Consider the following 17529-nt stretch of genomic DNA (forward strand, 5'->3'; position numbering starts at 1 on the left):
CTTTCACTTAGTAAAATACATTTAAGGTTCCTCCATGTCTTTTCATGGCTTGATAGCTCATTTCTTTTTAGTGCTGAATAATATTTCATTGTCTGGATGTACCACAGTTTATCCATTCACCAACTGAACAACATCTTAGTTTCTTCCAAGTTTTGGCAATTATGAATAAAACTGCTATAAAATTTGTGTGCAGGTTTTTATGTGGACATAAGTTTTCAACTCGTTTGGGTAAATACCAAGAAGTGTGATTGCTGGATTGCATGGCAAGAGTATGTTTAGTTTTGCAAGAAACCGCCAACTGTCTTCCAAAGGAGCTGTACCATTTTGCTTTCCCATCAACAATGAATGAGAGTTCTTTGCTTATTTAATTTTGTGAGGAAGATTAACCCTGAGCTAACATGCGATGCCAATCCTCCTCTTTTTGCTGAGGAAGACTGGCCCTGGGCTAACATCCATGCCCATCTTCCTCCACTTTATATGGGATGCCGCCACAGCATGGCTCGACAAGTGGTGTGTCGGTGCGCGCCCAGGATCTGAACCTGTGAACTGGGGGCCGCAGAAGCAGAGCGCGTGCACGTAACTGCTACGTCACCAGGCCGGCCCCTTTGCTTATTTTTTAATTGGGTAATTTACCTTTTTATTGTTAAGTGTAAGAATTTTTAAAAAACATATTCCGGATACAAGTCCCTCATCATTCTGACTGCTGGGCCTTGCTGTCATCTGCATCTCTCTTGGCCATATGGAAGAAGCATTCTGCTGCTCTGAATGCCATGCTGTGGTGGGGAGTTTGAGGGCCCTTTGATACTCCTTCAGGCCCATCTACACAGTAAGACACCTGCTGTTCTTTGTGTTCTATGGCTGTATCTCCATGGAAGGTGGGAAAAACTGGCTCTTTAATTAGCATGTTCTTTATAATCTTTTGTTTAGATCATAAATTTTATGCCCTAAGTCATTCAGGTTCTTGAGGTTCAATACCCAGAAACCAGTCTTTAAATCTCAAACTCTTTTCTCGAATTATTGTCTCTGCCATCAGCTTTAAAATCTATTTTAAAATTCTAAAAGCAAGAATTTGACTCATTTGCTGCTTGCCTCCCTGATGCCTCTGGTTGAGTTTGAATGAGAGCAGGGGCCAGGACATAATACTGCAAAATATTATGTTGCTATATAAGATGGGTGTCCAAAAGCAGGCTGAGTCCAAACAGGCAACAGGTTGCACAGGTGGTGACAGAAAGGGAGCCCGGTGTCATTCTGAAGAAGGAATGTTCAGTTTTGTGCTTGTTGAGTTAGAAAAGCCCAGACACCTGTGTGGAGAACTGATGACTGTGGGTTCTAAAGGTCAGGAGCTGAGAGGGGAGGTCTGGAGTGGAGATGCCGTTTGGGAGGCACTAGCATCTAGATGGGTTTAAAAACCGTTCAGAGACTGAGTAGAGAAGGAGCCAGCAAAAGAAGGGAAGCAACCATAGCTTGTCACACCATGGCTGAGGTTACCTGGGGCCTGGACAGGGGAAGCTAGGGGCCCTAGCCACAGTCTCTGCAACTGTAAGGCTCTTGGGTCCTCCCAATTTTGGCCTCAGGTGACCCCCACCCCCTTTTACTTTCTTCCTTTTCATCAATATGCAGTATACACTGGCACCTAAAAAGGCATTTGTGTTTATAGATCCTTCATTATTTTTTTTCCTCTCTCCTCTGTTAAAATAAAATAAAAAATATGCTTCATGCACACAAAAATGGAAAAACACAACACAGCACACACACACACACACACACCATTAAACAGAAGTAAATACTAACAAAAACCAAGATTAAAACTTCTCAAAATGTTGAATTTTTGGGTTTGGTGTGGGAGTAGGAATAAGGGAGACACAATTCTGGTTTTCCCTGTGGCAGTTTCTAATTTCTGTCTCTTAATGCCAGACAGAAAATAGGCAGCTAGTGCATCTCTCTGCCATCCTCTCACCCCATTTCTGCACTCAACTGTGTCTGCCTCTTGAGTTATCAGATAAACAGTGGGAACAATTTCAGGCACTGGTGCAGGTGAGGATATTTACCTATTAAATTTAATATAGGTATACCTGATGTCAGTTTTCTTTATTCTTACAAAATTATTTGGTTAAACTTTAAAATATCTAAGTAATGCAAACATTAATCGCTGCCCTTATCAGCACTAGTGTCTTGTATATCGTAGATGCTCAATAAATGTTTGCTAAATGAGTATACACATTTATATAGTATATGTATCTCCCTTGCCTCCTTGCAAAACCAAAGATGGGTAGGGAGACCAGGAATAACAGTAGAAGAACATTCTTTTCCCCTACTCCTTCCTCTTCATTCTCTTCCCATCTTTCTTCAAATTCCGTTCTGGGCCTGCCCTTTCCCACTCTCCCATCTTCATCTGATGGAAACACTTTCACTTTTGTCTCCATCATATTTTACTGTGATTTGTAAATTCACGCACAGAGAAGGTATCCTTTTAAACATTTGGATTTGTAAAAAGAAAATTTACAAAGTTGATTATTATAAATTTAAATTAATGATTCGAATTCTCCAAGTTTCTAAGCTAATCACAGTAAGCCCGTCAGGTCATTTTCGCTGCACCTGAGCAAAAATGCATCTGCATTCCTATTAAGCGGATCTGCAGGATGAAATCTAAGTTCACCTCTCACTCTCATCTAAATACAGAAAAACAAAATCAATAAAAACCTATACATGCTTATTAAGCATTTAAGGGGAGTTTGAATAAAGGGCGGAGGCTTCGAGCAGTGATTCCTGAGTTTTCTGAAACTCAAAGCCAATAACCAATGCCAATGAGTAATCCTTTGCATCCCTCACCTATAGGATAGTAGAAGTAAAGAACAGGAGAGGGGAGAAAAAGCGTTACATTTTAAAAGAAAGTATAAATCTTAAAACGAAAAAGCCGTCGGAACTGACAATGTAAACGACTTTGGAAAAGAACCAAGGCAGGCATAGCGTGGAACATCGCAGGCCCGCGTCCCGGTCCCCGGCCCACGCAGCTGACTGGGGGAAGGCTCCACCTCTAGGGACAATTTCATTGGCGCTCACCTGCTCACTCACGCCAGCCCCACCTCCTCCTTCGCATGCGCATGACGGGGAAAAGCCGCTCGGCCGTCTTCGTAGTCTTCCCCACCCCCGAATTCCGAACTCCGATTGGTCCGTTTCATGGGACCGCCCCTTCGGCCCAACCAATGTGGAAGGCGCCTCGGTGCTCCGCCCTCCCTGCGGGCAGAGAGCCGCGGCGTAGCTTGCAAACGCGGGCGGCGAGTGGGGATGGCGGCGGGAGCGGGGACTGCGGGCCGGCTGTTGAGGCTTCGTGCAGCCGGGGCCGGGGGACGCTGGCGTCGGCTGCGTGGCGCGGGGGTGCCGCGGGGCTTCCTGCAGCCCGCCTCGGCCGGCGAGGATACGGCCCAGAGTCGGCGGGTGGCTCACTTCACTTTCCAGCCCGACCCGGAGCCCCTGGAGTACGGTGAGCTGGGGGCTGCCGTGTCCGCTCCCGCCGCAGCCGAGGCTCGCGGCCCCGCGGGCACTGGCAAGGAGTGCAGCCTCGCGCGTGCGGGGCGGGGACCGGCGGGCTGATCTCCTCGCATAATCCCTGCCCTGCTCTCTGGACTCTGGTCCTGCTTTAGAGTCTGGCTCCGGTTTTCTCCTCGCTCTAGTTTTGTGACTCTTCCACCTTCTAGAGGCAGTCCCTTGGCCCCCTCGAGATGGGGGAGAGGGCACACCGAAGTCTAGAAGGGCCTGAGGGTGGAGGTGGTGGTGCCCAGGGAACGCCTCCCTTTCTTCGTTCTCCATCCTTGCTTTCCCAACCTTGGCCTTAGGTACTGTCCCAGCTTGCCCGGGGCTGGGCCGCTAAGTACAAGCAGCGGTATTAAAAGAAACAGATTTTTTTCTTTGCTTTGGCAGGTAAGAGATAAGGGAGGAACTTAGTAACTGAATTGATTTTCCTAAGGTCACAGAACACGTTCTTCCCAGAGACAGGAAAGTTCTTCCCAGGCTTCGTATTTGAGCCTAGTACTAATCTTGTGCTGGGCTAGGCTGCCCCTTAGCCAAGGAGGGGTAATCGATGTAGGTGACGGGAGGAGGAAGCCATCTAGTGCTTCCAATGGTAGGAAGGACATGTAGCACACCTCACGTCGCACAATATGACAGTTGCATGACTTGTACGATATCTTCTGCAAGTTTTATGTAGTCTCCAAAAGATCCAGTGTCTAGCATCAGAACATCGGAAACAATAAGAAAACGGTTACCTTTTCCTTGTCTAATAACTTCTCATATGCTGGCACTGACATTTTTGGAAGTGTGTCTTGTGAATACTAAGAGTGAACATTTATTGAGTGCTTACTACGAGCAGGCAGTGTGCAGAGAAATTTACATTCATCATCTCATTTGATGCTTAGGACAACCTAGAGGTAGGTAATGTTTTTATTCCCATTTTTCAGTTAGGTAAACTGAGGTCTTGAGATAGTTTGTCCAAGGTTACAACGACAAGTTAGTGGTAGCTTTAGCTTTGGAATTGTAATTATTCAAGTTCCAGAGCTTCCATTATAAACAATGTGCTAAATAAAATGCATGTAGAAGTAATTTACTAAGAGGTGTTGCAGTTTTGTGAAACACTCAGCAAATACTACAAAGGTGAATAGCAATTTTTTTCTCACCAACAAGATGAACCTCGAATTCTGTCTTCAAAGCAACGAAACTTTAGTCCAGTGCTTGAGAAATAGAGCACGATAGGTCTGCTCAACCCCCTTCCATAATTGTGCAATTACTAAAATGTGAATAAAATGATCATCATATTTATATCCCCATTGGGAGGTAGTTTTCTGGAACAGGAAAGAGATGGTGAGTTCTGGAAATAGAGCTTGGTAGAACTAGATTTTAAGCTATAATTTGGAAGTAATGTATTTGGAAGTAGGATTTGATGGATTGTATAGAAGGAATGAATAAAAAGAGGACATTCAAGGATGCCTCCTTGGTTTCTGGCTTGGGCGCTTGGGTGGAGGGTAGTGCTGTTTGCTCAGATGGGAAAGACTGGTTTTGGGAGCAGACATCAAGAGTTCAGTTTTGTGCTTGTTGAGTTAGAAAAGCCCAGACACCTGTGTGGAGAACTGATGACTGTGGGCTCTAAAGGTCAGGAGCTGAGAGGGGAGGTCTGGAGTGGAGATGCCGTTTGGGAGGCACTAGCATCTAGATGGGTTTAAAAACCGTTCAGAGACTGAGTAGAGAAGGAGCCAGCAAAAGAAGGGAAGCAACCATAGCTTGTCACACCATGGCTGAGGTTACCTGGGGCCTGGACAAGGGGAAGCTAGGGGCCCTTGCCACAGTCTCTGCAACTGTAAGGCTCTTGGGTCCTCCCAATTTTGGCCTCAGGTGACCCCCACCCCCTTTTACTGTCTTCCTTTTCATCCATATGCAGTATACACTGGCACCTAAAAAGGCATTTGTGTTTATAGATCCTTCATTTACATTTTAGTATAAAACATTCTGTCCTTGATATTTGAATTCTCCATGAAACTAACTTTATGGAGTAGAGGTTAGGAGACCCTTTAATAGGGATTAGAATGAGATAGAGGTACATACCTGGCACATAGAAAGGGATCCTGGAGAATAAGGTATCTGGAGGGGTGGGTTTTGTTGGAAGAAAATAGGTGATTTCTTAGGCATCCTTCCATTTCCCAATATGGTTAGTGCCAGATTATGCCACTGAAATCATTCATTCATCGCACTTCAACAGGCATATACTGATTGTGGTGCGTGTGGTAGGCACTGTGCTCAGTGCTGAGGTCTCTAAGGAGTATGACGAGGAAGTGCGGTAATACACAGGTCTATACCAAGGACTGTGGCAGCTCAGAGGAGGGCCAGGGCCGAATGTGTTGTTGGAAGCTTCGTTTTCTGAACGTAGACCCTAACTTTCCATATCATAGCTGTGTATTTTTCTTTGTTTGCGGTCTAACTACAAGTGCACTTACTGTCTACATGCCCTGCTGTTGACCTTGTTTATTTCTGGAGAGTGCTCCTTGGGCACCCATTTGCCTCTTTTGTCTCAGATGCTCTAGCTCTGGAAGGCTCCTCTCTTCCTTCAACAGTACTGCATACTGAATATTTAGAATAACTGACTGTTCCATTAGACTCTTACTGCAATATCACCTCTCCCCCGCTCCCATTCTCCTGCTGTCTGTCTTTGAATTGTGACGCTGGTAGATCTTTTTTCCTACCCCGTTCCTTTCTCTTTAAGTGGGTGATTAATAATTTGCTTTGTTTATTTTTTTTTTGGTGAGCAAGCTTCGCTCTGCCTCATGTGTATTTGTTCAGTCATTCATGCAGCAGATATTTAGTGAGCACCTACCACGTGTCAGACATTGTTGTAAATGCGGAGCATGTACCTCTGATCGAGAGCGGATCAGAATCCCTACCGTCTGGTAGCTTGTGTTCTGTTGTGTCCCTTATATCCTGCCGAGTGTCACTTTGTCTTTGCAGCAGTGATGATGTGACCTGGTCATTCACAATGCTCTACTTAGGACAATTTCGAGTGAGCAGCTCAATGCCACCCATAAAGCCCCGTTTTACCTATGGGTACCCACTAGCTTGCATCCTTGACTGGGAAATTGCACTGCTGTGTATGTTTTTATGTTTGTTTTGTTCTATCTTTTTATCTTGGAAAGAAGAGTTGTCACTCTGGTTTTGAAGTTTAGCAGACATTTATTAATACTGATAATTGTATGATTTGACAACTGTGTTTAATCATTTTTTAGTGGTGTTCATAGACATTTTTTTTCTCGTTTAACATCTTACCAGTGGTATGGCTTTGGTTAGACATTCGACAGGTGTGTTTATCTTATCATGAGGGGACATAGGCATATTTTATCAGTGGTCTTTGGGGTAACCTACAGGAGAATAAGTAAGTCTAAGGAAAATAAATATTTAAAATGATCTTACCTTGAGTAACTTGTGATTTCTTCCTGACCCATCCGCAAATCGTACTGCAACTTTGAAAAGAATCAAAAGATGTTGCTGTCTTAATAATTGTCATTTAAAACTTTTAAAAGCGTCTAGCAGAATAGCAGTTAATCCAAAACCTAAAATTTTGAATCTGTTTGAAAAAAAGTATTCAGGAGTGAAAGTTTATGTGCTCACATGAAAATATAACCTTTAAATACCCTTATTTGTAAATTATTTTCCTATAAGATAAGTAAATTCTTTGTGGTTATCAAGCAATACTTTCCAGATTTCCTTTGTAGGATTTTTATTATTAAAGTCTTTGCTTTCTTCCTACTGAAAACTTGCTGTGCAGCAATGAGATAAGATGTCCTGGGGGCATTCAGTATTAATTCAAATAGTCAGCAGACTTGAAATAAATACCAGCTTTGATGTTTAGGCATTTTCATTCTTCCTAGGTTCTTAGCTATGAAAATCCTAATAGACAAATAAAAATCTTACTTTAGGAAATGTATGAAATAGGAGAAAGAGTGGGAATGTCATGGGGGTTGGGAAAAAAGTTTACCCTAAACCATTATCATCTGATGCTGGGCACCAATAAACACTTTTTTATAGAATGGAGAAGGATTTAAGTAAAATATCTATTAAATAATAAAAGCTTAGCTTGAAGACAAATAAATTATGACGTGATCATGGACATGTGGTATGATTGTGTATCCTTTGACGTAGGTGATATAACAATACTTTCTTAATAAATTCCTATTATCCCTACCAGCAGTAAGAGTAGAAGCAGGCCTGTCTTTTGGGTACAGAAGGCAGCAGGGCAGGTCTGATGGGGTATTCCAAGACCTGAAGCCTGGGCGTTCAGCAGTGTTGAAGGGGTCGGAGAGACATCTGAGGCCAGAGCAGGCAGAAAGTCAGAAGGCTGGGTGTCAGTGGATAATGGAAGATTCAAGATGTCATAGATCAGAGCCAGCTGTGGAGACAGGCCAGGCTTGGGAAGAAGATGGATCTCCAGGGAAAGGATGAGTGACCAGTGTGTCTCACAGCCAGAGGGTTGATGGTAACAGCAGTAGCTGCTGTGACCCACCCTGGGAATTAGACCTTGGCTTTTGGGACACTCCAGGCTGCTGAGGAGCACAGAGGTTGGCTGGGACGGTGGTCAGCATAAGCAGATGTTGGCGGGATTTGATATCAGCATGGCTGGGGTTAAGGTGAGCACCAGTGCATGGATCAGGCACTAGAGCGAAGATTGGGCCTGTGGGTCAGAGAAGATTCAGACAGAAGCCTTTCTCTGCTCTGGATAGTGCTTTTGGAGAGGAGTTGACCCAAAGTTCTGGGATGTCTGTGGGCACTGGGCAGCACCGAGGCTTAAATCAAAGTGCTGAAGTCGTGATGTTTCTGAGTTCCAACATTTGGAAACTATCAAATAAAGCTTTATACCATTCAGAGTAATGCCAAGGTCAAGATGAAGGACGTGGACCAAGTCCAAAATCTAGCAATAAATAGCTAATGTTTGTTCAGCACTCACTGTGGCAGGCACTGTTCCAGGTGCTTTACGTGTGTGTTCCATTCAGCCCTCCTGACTACCCATTGAGGGAGGTGGAGGTTGTCCTGCAGAGATTCTCCTTGACCATTAAGAATAGGCCGAGTCTCACGTGTTTGGGTGTGGGATTATGGTATTCTCCAAACACTGCAGTTCCGGGTACTGCAGCTTCTTGTTAGCCTTTCTCATTGTTTCATGCCCATGACCATTTGCTTCTCATGGCATAGTCAACACAGGCCCCTGGTCCCGTGCCGTCATTGTGGCTGAGTTTCCTACCAGCCGGCCAGAGCGTCTTCCCTAACCACCCTCACTCTGGCTGGTTCCTTTTGCTGACTTTCCAGAGCTTTTTTATTGTCTGCACACATTTGTTCACTTGATTATATTCCTTCTTCCTTTTTTATACTTGTTTTTAATTAATATGTGCAAATTTTGCCTCATCAACAAGCTTCTTGAAATCCGTATTGCTTTTTTATCTTCCATGAACCCGGCATCATTGTAAATAATCCAATAAATTCACATAATATATTCTATACCCTCCTTTCTACCTTGATTTTAATCAAGTTGTAATCAACTGTTAAGAAACTGGTTAGTTTTTATATATTTTACAATGTATGAAATGTTATTTTTTTTTTTTAATTTTCACAGGGCAAACTCAGAAAATGAATCTTTTCCAGGCAGTAACAAGTGCCTTGGATAACTCATTGGCTAAAGATCCTACTGCAGGTAAACTTCCTTTGTGCTTGACTATGGTAGTTGTGTTAATTCAGAATTGAAGATTTGCTGGAAATATTTGTCTCGAGCTCAATGGTTAATGTGATATCTACCTGAAATTTTTAAAAGGCCTAATCAAATGATTAAGGTTAAATACTCAAATTATGATATTACCGCATTTTTTTATTCACTATAATTAGTTCTCATGTATATCTAACGTCATCAAGTTAACTTTCTCCCATAGTGTATGTGGTCCTGATATTATATTAATACTTTCTGGATTAATGCCTACTGTGTACTCTTGTTTTTCCAGCATATAAAAAAAATGGAAAATACCGTTTTGTTCAGCTATCTGTTTATAAAATAAAGATTTGATTCTGTGCTTTCCTTTGGGACATATTGTCATTCAACTTGTAAGATTTTTTTTTTATATTTATAAATAACTATATAAGTAACTTTATCTTATCAGGTTAAATTATTGATAAAAATCAGTTGTCCTTCTGCTGTATGTTTTCTACATTTGATTGGCTTTACTTCATGTGTATAGTTAGTATACCTTGGGCTTCTACTTGAGAATCCCTAGTTTTAAGATCAAGTGAAAACCACGTTATTTTGTAGGAGGAAGTGAGAGCTGGACTAGTGGATAATTAGACCTTGCTTTGTTTCGAATGCTGTCTGAGCACTGTTGATCTAGGTGAGCAGAGAAGGGTGTTATTTTCTTGAGGTCCACAGAAGTCAGTGCTGTGCATGCCCGCCATTTTCTTTTCTTGGCCTTACTGCAAAGCTCCCCTCAAGCTCCACCTGGACTATTCGTTGCCTCACTCTCCACGTCCACCGTACTCGCCTCCTTTCTGTTTCACGCAGTCGGCGTCACTTTCCTGTTTGTGACTGTGGTCTCAGCCTGGACTGCTTTTCCTTCGGCTCTTCAGATTGCTGGCTTCATTGTATACATGTGTAAAAACCACTGACCAGGGAGTCAGGGCTGCAGTGTGAGTCCGAGTTCTGCCGCTTGCTTTCTGACCTGGCAAGTTCCTTTACTCCTTCCCTGGCCTCATTTTCTTCGTGGGTAAAACAAGATGAAATTCTAGATCAGTGGTTCTTTCTCAACTGGGGCGACTTTAATCCCCTTATATTGAACAATGCCTGGAGACACTTTTGGCTGTCACAGCTGTGTGTGGGGACAACTGTCATCCACAGAGTAGAGACCAAGGATGCTGCTATGTATCTATAATGCAGAGGACAGGCAGCTACAACAAAAGAATTATCCAGTCCAAAAAATGTCAAAAATGTTGAAATTGAGAAACTTGATTTAGATCTATTTCTGTTTTCTGATTTAAAATGTAAACATTTAAATTACTTATTTCTTGTTGTTACTATCATGTAAGGATTATTAAATAAAATGTGTTCTTTAAACATTGTTTTCCAGTAATATTTGGTGAAGATGTTGCCTTTGGTGGAGTCTTTAGATGTACTGTTGGCTTGCGAGACAAATATGGTAAGTTAATATCTTTATGTATGAACAGTATTGCTGTAGAACTTTTGCTTAAAGATCTTGAGAATACATAATAGGCCTGTTAAATTGTTTGCCTTATCCTTATTGTATAGAGGGGTTCTTTTTCATTTCTGCAGCCATCCACAGAATCCTTTGGCCTAGATTTCTCCAAATGTGTTCTAACTGTAGCATCCCTCTGATCTAGTTCATATTACACATATTATAGATTCCAAAATAATCTTCACAATGTTTTATCATGTCGTTTTCCTGTCCAGGAATCTTTGATCTCTTATTGCTGCCTGCCTTAGCCAATTTCAGTTCCATTGCCTCTGGGTCAAGATTCTGGCCTATTGGTCTCTGTCAATAGATTTCATCTTCTGTTACCTGCATTAGTCAGGGTTCTCCAGAGAAACAGAAGCATTAGGATAGATCTATATATCTATATCTATGTGTGTGTATGTATATAGATGTATTATATACTATTCGTGTAGGTGTATATATGTCTATGTATCTATATCTGTCTCCACCTGTATCTATGTATCTGTATCTATATCTATATCCAGGGAGAGAGAAAGAGCAAAAGAGAAGGAGAGAATGAGAACTAGAGAGACTTATTTTTTTATGGAATTGGCTCACTCGATTGTGGGGGCTGGCACGTCTGAAATCTGTAGGGCAGGCCAGCGGGCTAGAAGCCCAGGCAGGGTGTCTACATTGCAGTCTTGAGGCTGAATTTCTTCTTGTTTGGGAAACCTCACTCGTTTCTCCTAAGGCCTTCAGGTGGGAGATTACCCCACATTATGAAGGGTAATCCTCTTTACTTCAAGTCTACTGATTTAAATATTAATCGCATCTAAAAAATACCTTCACAGCAATATCTAGGCTGGTATTTGACCAAACAACTCGGCACCATTGCCTAGCCAAGGTGACATAAAATTACCCATCACATTACCACTTCTGCATGTTTCCTCCCAACTGGTCTGTGTCTTTTGCCTGGCACGTGATTGATTTCTGCCTGTTGCTTTCACTCACTTCATTTGACTCAGACCTAAAACCCTCAGAATGCCTTTTGGCCCATCCCAGCATTCCTACTCTGACTTGCTGCGTAAGGAGTGTGTTTCAATTCCTTCTTCTCAGGGATGCCTTTGAGGTGCTTTTGACCTTTGATTTGTTCTCTCAGTCTTATCTAATCTGGAAGTCAGCAAAGCAGTTAAGTTGATGGGGAGGATTTGACATCTACTGTTCTTCTTACCTTCACCACTGCCTCATGAAGCTCACGTGTGCTCACAGAGTAAGGAGTGAGGGTCTTTAAGATTTCTTTTTTCTAATTGTTGTTCCTTCTTGTTCCACTCTCCTCTAAGGTTATGTTTTATTTGAATCTAAAAAACCATAGCATGTTCCATCTTGCTTGGAGGAGGAAACTCCCAGGTCATTCTTTTCTCTTCCCTTTAGAGCAGGTTGATTTTCTGGGTCCTGTCCCTCTGTTTTCTCCTAGCTGTCTATTTCTAACAGTTGTTTAGAGTTTGAGGTAGTTGGGCCAATCTCAGCTATCTCAAACTATCTCCATTAGTTCCAGCTAATTCAGACTCCTACAACCTAGACCCTTAAAAAACATTAAAAACCTTTATACATGTGATTTCAGAAGTAATGTATATGCATTGTAGAAAATTTGGAAAATATAGAAGAGCATAAAGAAGAAAATAAAAATTGCCTGTACTTCCAGAGATAACCTAGAGAAAACCACCGTACATATCTTGGTATATGCACTTCTAGACTGTATTTGAATATACCTGAATATATTTGTATATATTAACTAATATTTAAAGCATAGAATTGTAGTTTTGGTTTTTTTCTTAGGATTTTCTTCTTTGCTGACATTGCCCATCTGTTCTTGCATGCTGTCTGTTTTATCCATTAGAGCCCTTAGCATATTAATCAGAGTTGCTTTAAATTCCTGGTTTGATAGTTCTAACATCTCTGCTGTGTCTGGTTCTGATGCTTGCTCTGTCTCTTCAAATTGTGTTTTTTGCCTTTTGATATGCCTTGTAATTTTTTCTTGATAGCCAGACTGTATGTACCTGGTAAAAGGAACTGCTGTAAGCAGGCCTTTAAAGATATGATGAGGCCGGGGGGAGGGGAAGTGTTCTGTAGTCCTGTGATTAGGTCTCAGTCTTTTAGTGAGCCTGTGCTTCTGGACTGTGAACTTGACAAGTTGCTTGGTTTTTTCTTCCCCCTCAGGTGGGACAGGATGGCTCGAGTGGGCTGGAGTTGGGTCTTTCCCTTCCCCCAGTCAATCACCAGTCAATTATCCTCTGATAATACCGAGTAGGTTAGGTTCTAGTTAACTGGTTTTACCTGAGTTCAGGCCTTGTTAAGAAGGGAGTGCTCTGTGTATTTCAAAATGGTTCCTTGTCTGGTTTCCCTGCTGGAAGCAAGAGGGGATTTTTCTGATGTTTACTATGGGAACCTGGTGGAGCTGCTGGAGATAAACCTTACTTTATTGTGGGGGCCCCCTATGCCTGGGTCCCCTGGAGTTTTTAACTCTCAGACCTGATCACACTGAGCCTCCAGCAGTTTGTCAGTTACAGTCCAAATTTTCCTGCCCGGGCACTGGGTCCTGCAGTGGTTTCCGCTCCTGGGTCTCCACCCTGGTACGTTGAGATTGCATGTATTCGTCTGACTGTCTCTCTAGTCTTGGGGGCAGTGGTTTGCTCTGTGTCCTCCCCTCTTTTTGCGTCCAAGAAGAGTTGTTGATTTTTCAGTCTCCTCAGCTTTTTACTTGTTAGGATTGAGTGGCGACTTCTAGTTTCCTTATGTGTGGAACTGGAAACCAGAAGTTGAATTATCCTTTTATAACTTAGTCTTGTCTAGATCTGGTGTCCTATGCTGCGGAGCAGTTTCCAGCCTTCCCTCTTCCGTCTGGCCTGAGCCAGTGTGGAGCATGCCGCGTGCTTGTTTAAGCTGGTGCGTCTTCTGTTGGCTGTATGCCCAGGTTCTCATCCATGTGCTCTTCTCACTACTCATTCTGTCTGGGGCATTTTATCCATGTCACCTGCTACTCACACACTAGTGACTTCGCATTTCTATTTCCAGTCTAACTTCTGGCCTGAGCTTCAGATCTGGGTATTCAGTGTACCCCTGCACATCTTCACCTCGATGTTCCGGTTACTTCACACTCAGCATTTCCAAACTCAGCTGAATTCATTACATCCACCCAGGAAGTCCATGCCTCCCACTACATTTCCTGTCTGGGTGAACACGCCACCATCCATTCGGTTGCCTTCGCCCCAGGAACCGGGAGATCCTCGTCTCGTCCTTCTTTCTTATTCCCCACATCCAGTCACGTCCTATGATTTTATCTGCATAGTTGGTCTTGAGTATGGCCTCTTCTTTCCATCCTCACTGCCCTGGAGTCTCACTTCAGCTCCTCGATCATCTCTGCTTGGACCATTTCATCGCTTTTCTTAGTCATCACCCTCCCTCCAATCTATTCGTTACCTTGTTACTAGGGTGATCATTCTAAGATGCACATTTCTTGACAGGATATTCAAAAGACGTTGAGATCTGCCCCTACCTGCCTGGCTGACCTCATTCACTTTATTCTTGACTAATATTGAATTACTGCGTGTTTTCCCTAGGCCCCTGTTTTTTCCATCTCTCTTCCCTTGCACATGCCATTTGGATCTCTCTCTCCCATCTGACTTACCTTGTAAACTCCTGTTTTGCCTTCAGAAGCTTCCTCTGTATGGCTCTTCTGACCCTCCAGGCAGACCCTGGCACCGCTGTCTCATGGCTCGGATTTCACATCTTTACGTATGGCCAGTTATATTGTAATTATCTCCCCATCAGATCTCTGCGCCTGACACCTTCTCAAGGCAACAGATATTTAAATCATCTGTACATCCCTGGCTGCCATATAGTGTCAGGCGGTACTTGTTTTGTGAACGTTGTTGAGTGAATTTACCCATGACTATCTCACCAAGACAGTGGCCGATGGCCTCAGAAAGGAGATTTCTTTATCTCCCTTTAATGTTTTTTGGTTGGTCTGATTTTCTTTCTTAAAAAATAGGTTAGGGCCGGCCCCGTGGCTTAGCGGTTAAGTGCACGCGCTCCGCTGCTGGCGGCCCGGGTTCGGATCCCGGGCGCGCACCGACGCACTGCTTCTCTGGCCATGCTGAGGCCGCGTCCCACATACAGCAACTAGAAGGATGTGCAGCTGTGACAGACAACTATCTACTGGGGCTTTGGGGGGAAAATAAATAAATAAATCTTAAAAAAAAAAAATAGGTTAAAACAGGGAGAAAATAACTCTCACTTGAAAAACTTGGCTGCTCATGGAGAGCACTGGCGGATTTGTCTACAGGACAGGGGCTGAGCTAATTAACTTTCAGCTTTATTGTCAGCAGCTGCTGTGACATTTACAACAGCTTTAGGACTGGATTCAAGTTTTGAATAATTACAGGTTGAACAATATGAGCAATTAAATCACCACTACTCTGTTGAATGAGAGGGGTGAGCTTCAGCTTTCAGGAGTGAAGAATAAAGAAAGTAGTGAAGAGAAATATATTAAAATAGAACTTTTTGCATATTTTAAAAATAGCACATACCTTTAAAAAATAATTCTCTGCCTTTTTGAGTGTAGGCCAGGAATTTTTGGCAATACAGAAACGTGTCTGCTTAGTATTCTTTTTTTTCAAGTTGAAAGAATTTATATTTAAAAGATTATATTGATATAGTTGAATACATTTCATCAAGTGACTTCAAATGAGAGCAAAGAGAACCTCTTGTGGGCTTGATTGGCTTTCTGGGGACAGCTGAGTGTTGAGGGGAGGGATCACAGTCAGTAGGTGGCAGCCTACACTTTGAAATGAGACCATCCCTGTTGGGCCGGTACCAATACTCTGGAATTGCCGAGAAGCATTTTAAATCCCACCGGAAGGGAGAATTTGAAGGCTTTCCAGTTACTGACGTAATATTGTAAAGCTGAATACTACTTAATGTTAAAAAGAAGGAATTGCATAATTAGGTGAAGCTATAGAAAAAGGAAGGGCAATGGAGCTGTTTTCTGTCCCAGATAATCTGCATGAGTGGTGCTCCGCATGAGCACCACTAAACTGCTTTTCTCCTTCCTTGTCCTTTGATAGAACAAAATCATACGAGTGCTTTGAAAACTGAAAGCAGAACAGTACAACCCCATCGACACATTGCATCCCAAATGTCAGCTGTAAGGCAGATTCCGGCCTTTTAGGCCAGGAGACCTGTGGATCAGGACCAACACTTGGAACTAGGGGAATTCTGGGGAAGCAGGGGGTGGGGAGAGGGCAGTTAAAGGCAGTTGACTCTTAGGGTATGTGTGATCTTATGTTGAATACTACACACCCTTTCATTTATATAAGTAATGAGACAGGTTCCACATGTCCTATACAAAATCTGTCCTCATTATTGTCTTTCTGTGTATATGACAGAGTGCCTGTGTTTTATTCAAATGAGACTTTGGTAGGTCAGGTTCAGGGTGTGTTTGTATTTAATGCTGTGCTGTACTGATGTGAAGGTTGCTGGGCTGTGGTTCATAAGGCTGTATTTTGCTCCACTTGTTGGAGGAAACTTAGGTGAGAAAAGGACTAGCAGAGGACTTGCTGAATTAGTCTACAGGCCTAAACATCTGCCTTTTCATGGGATTTGATGTTTTTCCATTACATAGTCATTCCTCTACACCACAGCTGTAGCCTGTTGTGGCAGCTTGGGAACATGAATATAACCACTTACTTGTTTTCTTATGTAAACATCATAGAAATTGTATAACCAGATAGTTTAATACACTGAACTGAGGAAGGAAAACTAGGACAGGCGTGTGGAGAAGGCGAGTCTTCATCTACGTACGCCAGCATTCGGGAGTTGACTTTGGACCTCAGTGTCCTCATCAGTAAAGTGAAAGGAAAGGACCAGATGGTCCTCATGAATACACACTTTAGATATTCTTTGTGTTCATTTTATTTTTTTTAAAGAGGAACGCATTTGCTTCATGCTTTGATTTCTTTTACATGTAGAATTTTTGTGACTGTAACAGTCGTTATATCATCTTAGAACCATGGGCTACTTCAGGCACTTAACTTTCTCTTAAGAAGTCCCTTTTCCAGTATAATTTTTAGATTTGGGGGCTGTAAGTAAAATCTTTTGACACGTTTTTTGTACTTTGACATGAATTATAAAATAACTTTGTCAACAGAGAAAGTGACCTTTCAGTATATGTTCCTGCTGCAAAGAGAGGGTTACTTGGGTGATAATCACGCTGGTGGATTTAGGGTCCGAGTTCCATAGAGGAATGGCGATCTGTGAGATGGGGTTTGGCCTCTGGGCAGTTGAAACTAATATTACTGAAGAAAAAACTTGGTAAAGGAATGACAGTTCTTCAGGGAAATGGAATACACGGTTATTTCCCCTATGGAAGTATGTACTTTTATGACTTGAGAGCAGATTGAATACCAGATGTAGAGTGTAAGATGTCTAACTGTTCCACGAATTTGGAGGAAAAACAGGTATTAATAAGATGGTGTAACATTTTTCTAATATGCTTATTAAAAAATATATATATATATTTTTTTTTTGTGAGGAAGATCACCCCTGCGCTAACACCCATGCTAATCCTCCTCTTTTTGCTGAGGAAGACTGGCTCTGAGCTAACATCCATTGCCTAATCCTCCTCCTTTTTTTCCCCCAAAGCCCCCCAGTAGATAGTTGTACATCATAGTTGCACATCCTTCTAGTTGCTGTATGTGGGACGCGGCCTCAGCATGGCCGGAGAAGCGGTGCGTCAGTGTGCGCCCGGGATCCGAAC

At 42.7% G+C, this 17529-nt stretch overlaps 1 protein-coding gene across 1 annotated transcript in view; it reads left to right on the forward strand.

The window, feature by feature from the left end:
• Positions 1 to 3177: 3177 nt before the first annotated feature.
• The window catches only part of BCKDHB (branched chain keto acid dehydrogenase E1 subunit beta), a 218429-nt gene continuing 204077 nt past the window's right edge, over positions 3178 to 17529 (forward strand). The window contains exons 1-3 of the mRNA XM_004422060.3: positions 3178 to 3481; positions 9140 to 9217; positions 10632 to 10700. Of these exons, the coding sequence (XP_004422117.2) occupies positions 3178 to 3481; positions 9140 to 9217; positions 10632 to 10700 (451 nt within the window). The remainder of the gene's footprint in view (positions 3482 to 9139; positions 9218 to 10631; positions 10701 to 17529) is intronic.

This window comes from Ceratotherium simum, chromosome 19, assembly GCF_057802395.1.
Source record: "Ceratotherium simum simum isolate JZ-2026a chromosome 19, ASM5780239v1, whole genome shotgun sequence".
Taxonomy (NCBI): domain Eukaryota; kingdom Metazoa; phylum Chordata; class Mammalia; order Perissodactyla; family Rhinocerotidae; genus Ceratotherium; species Ceratotherium simum.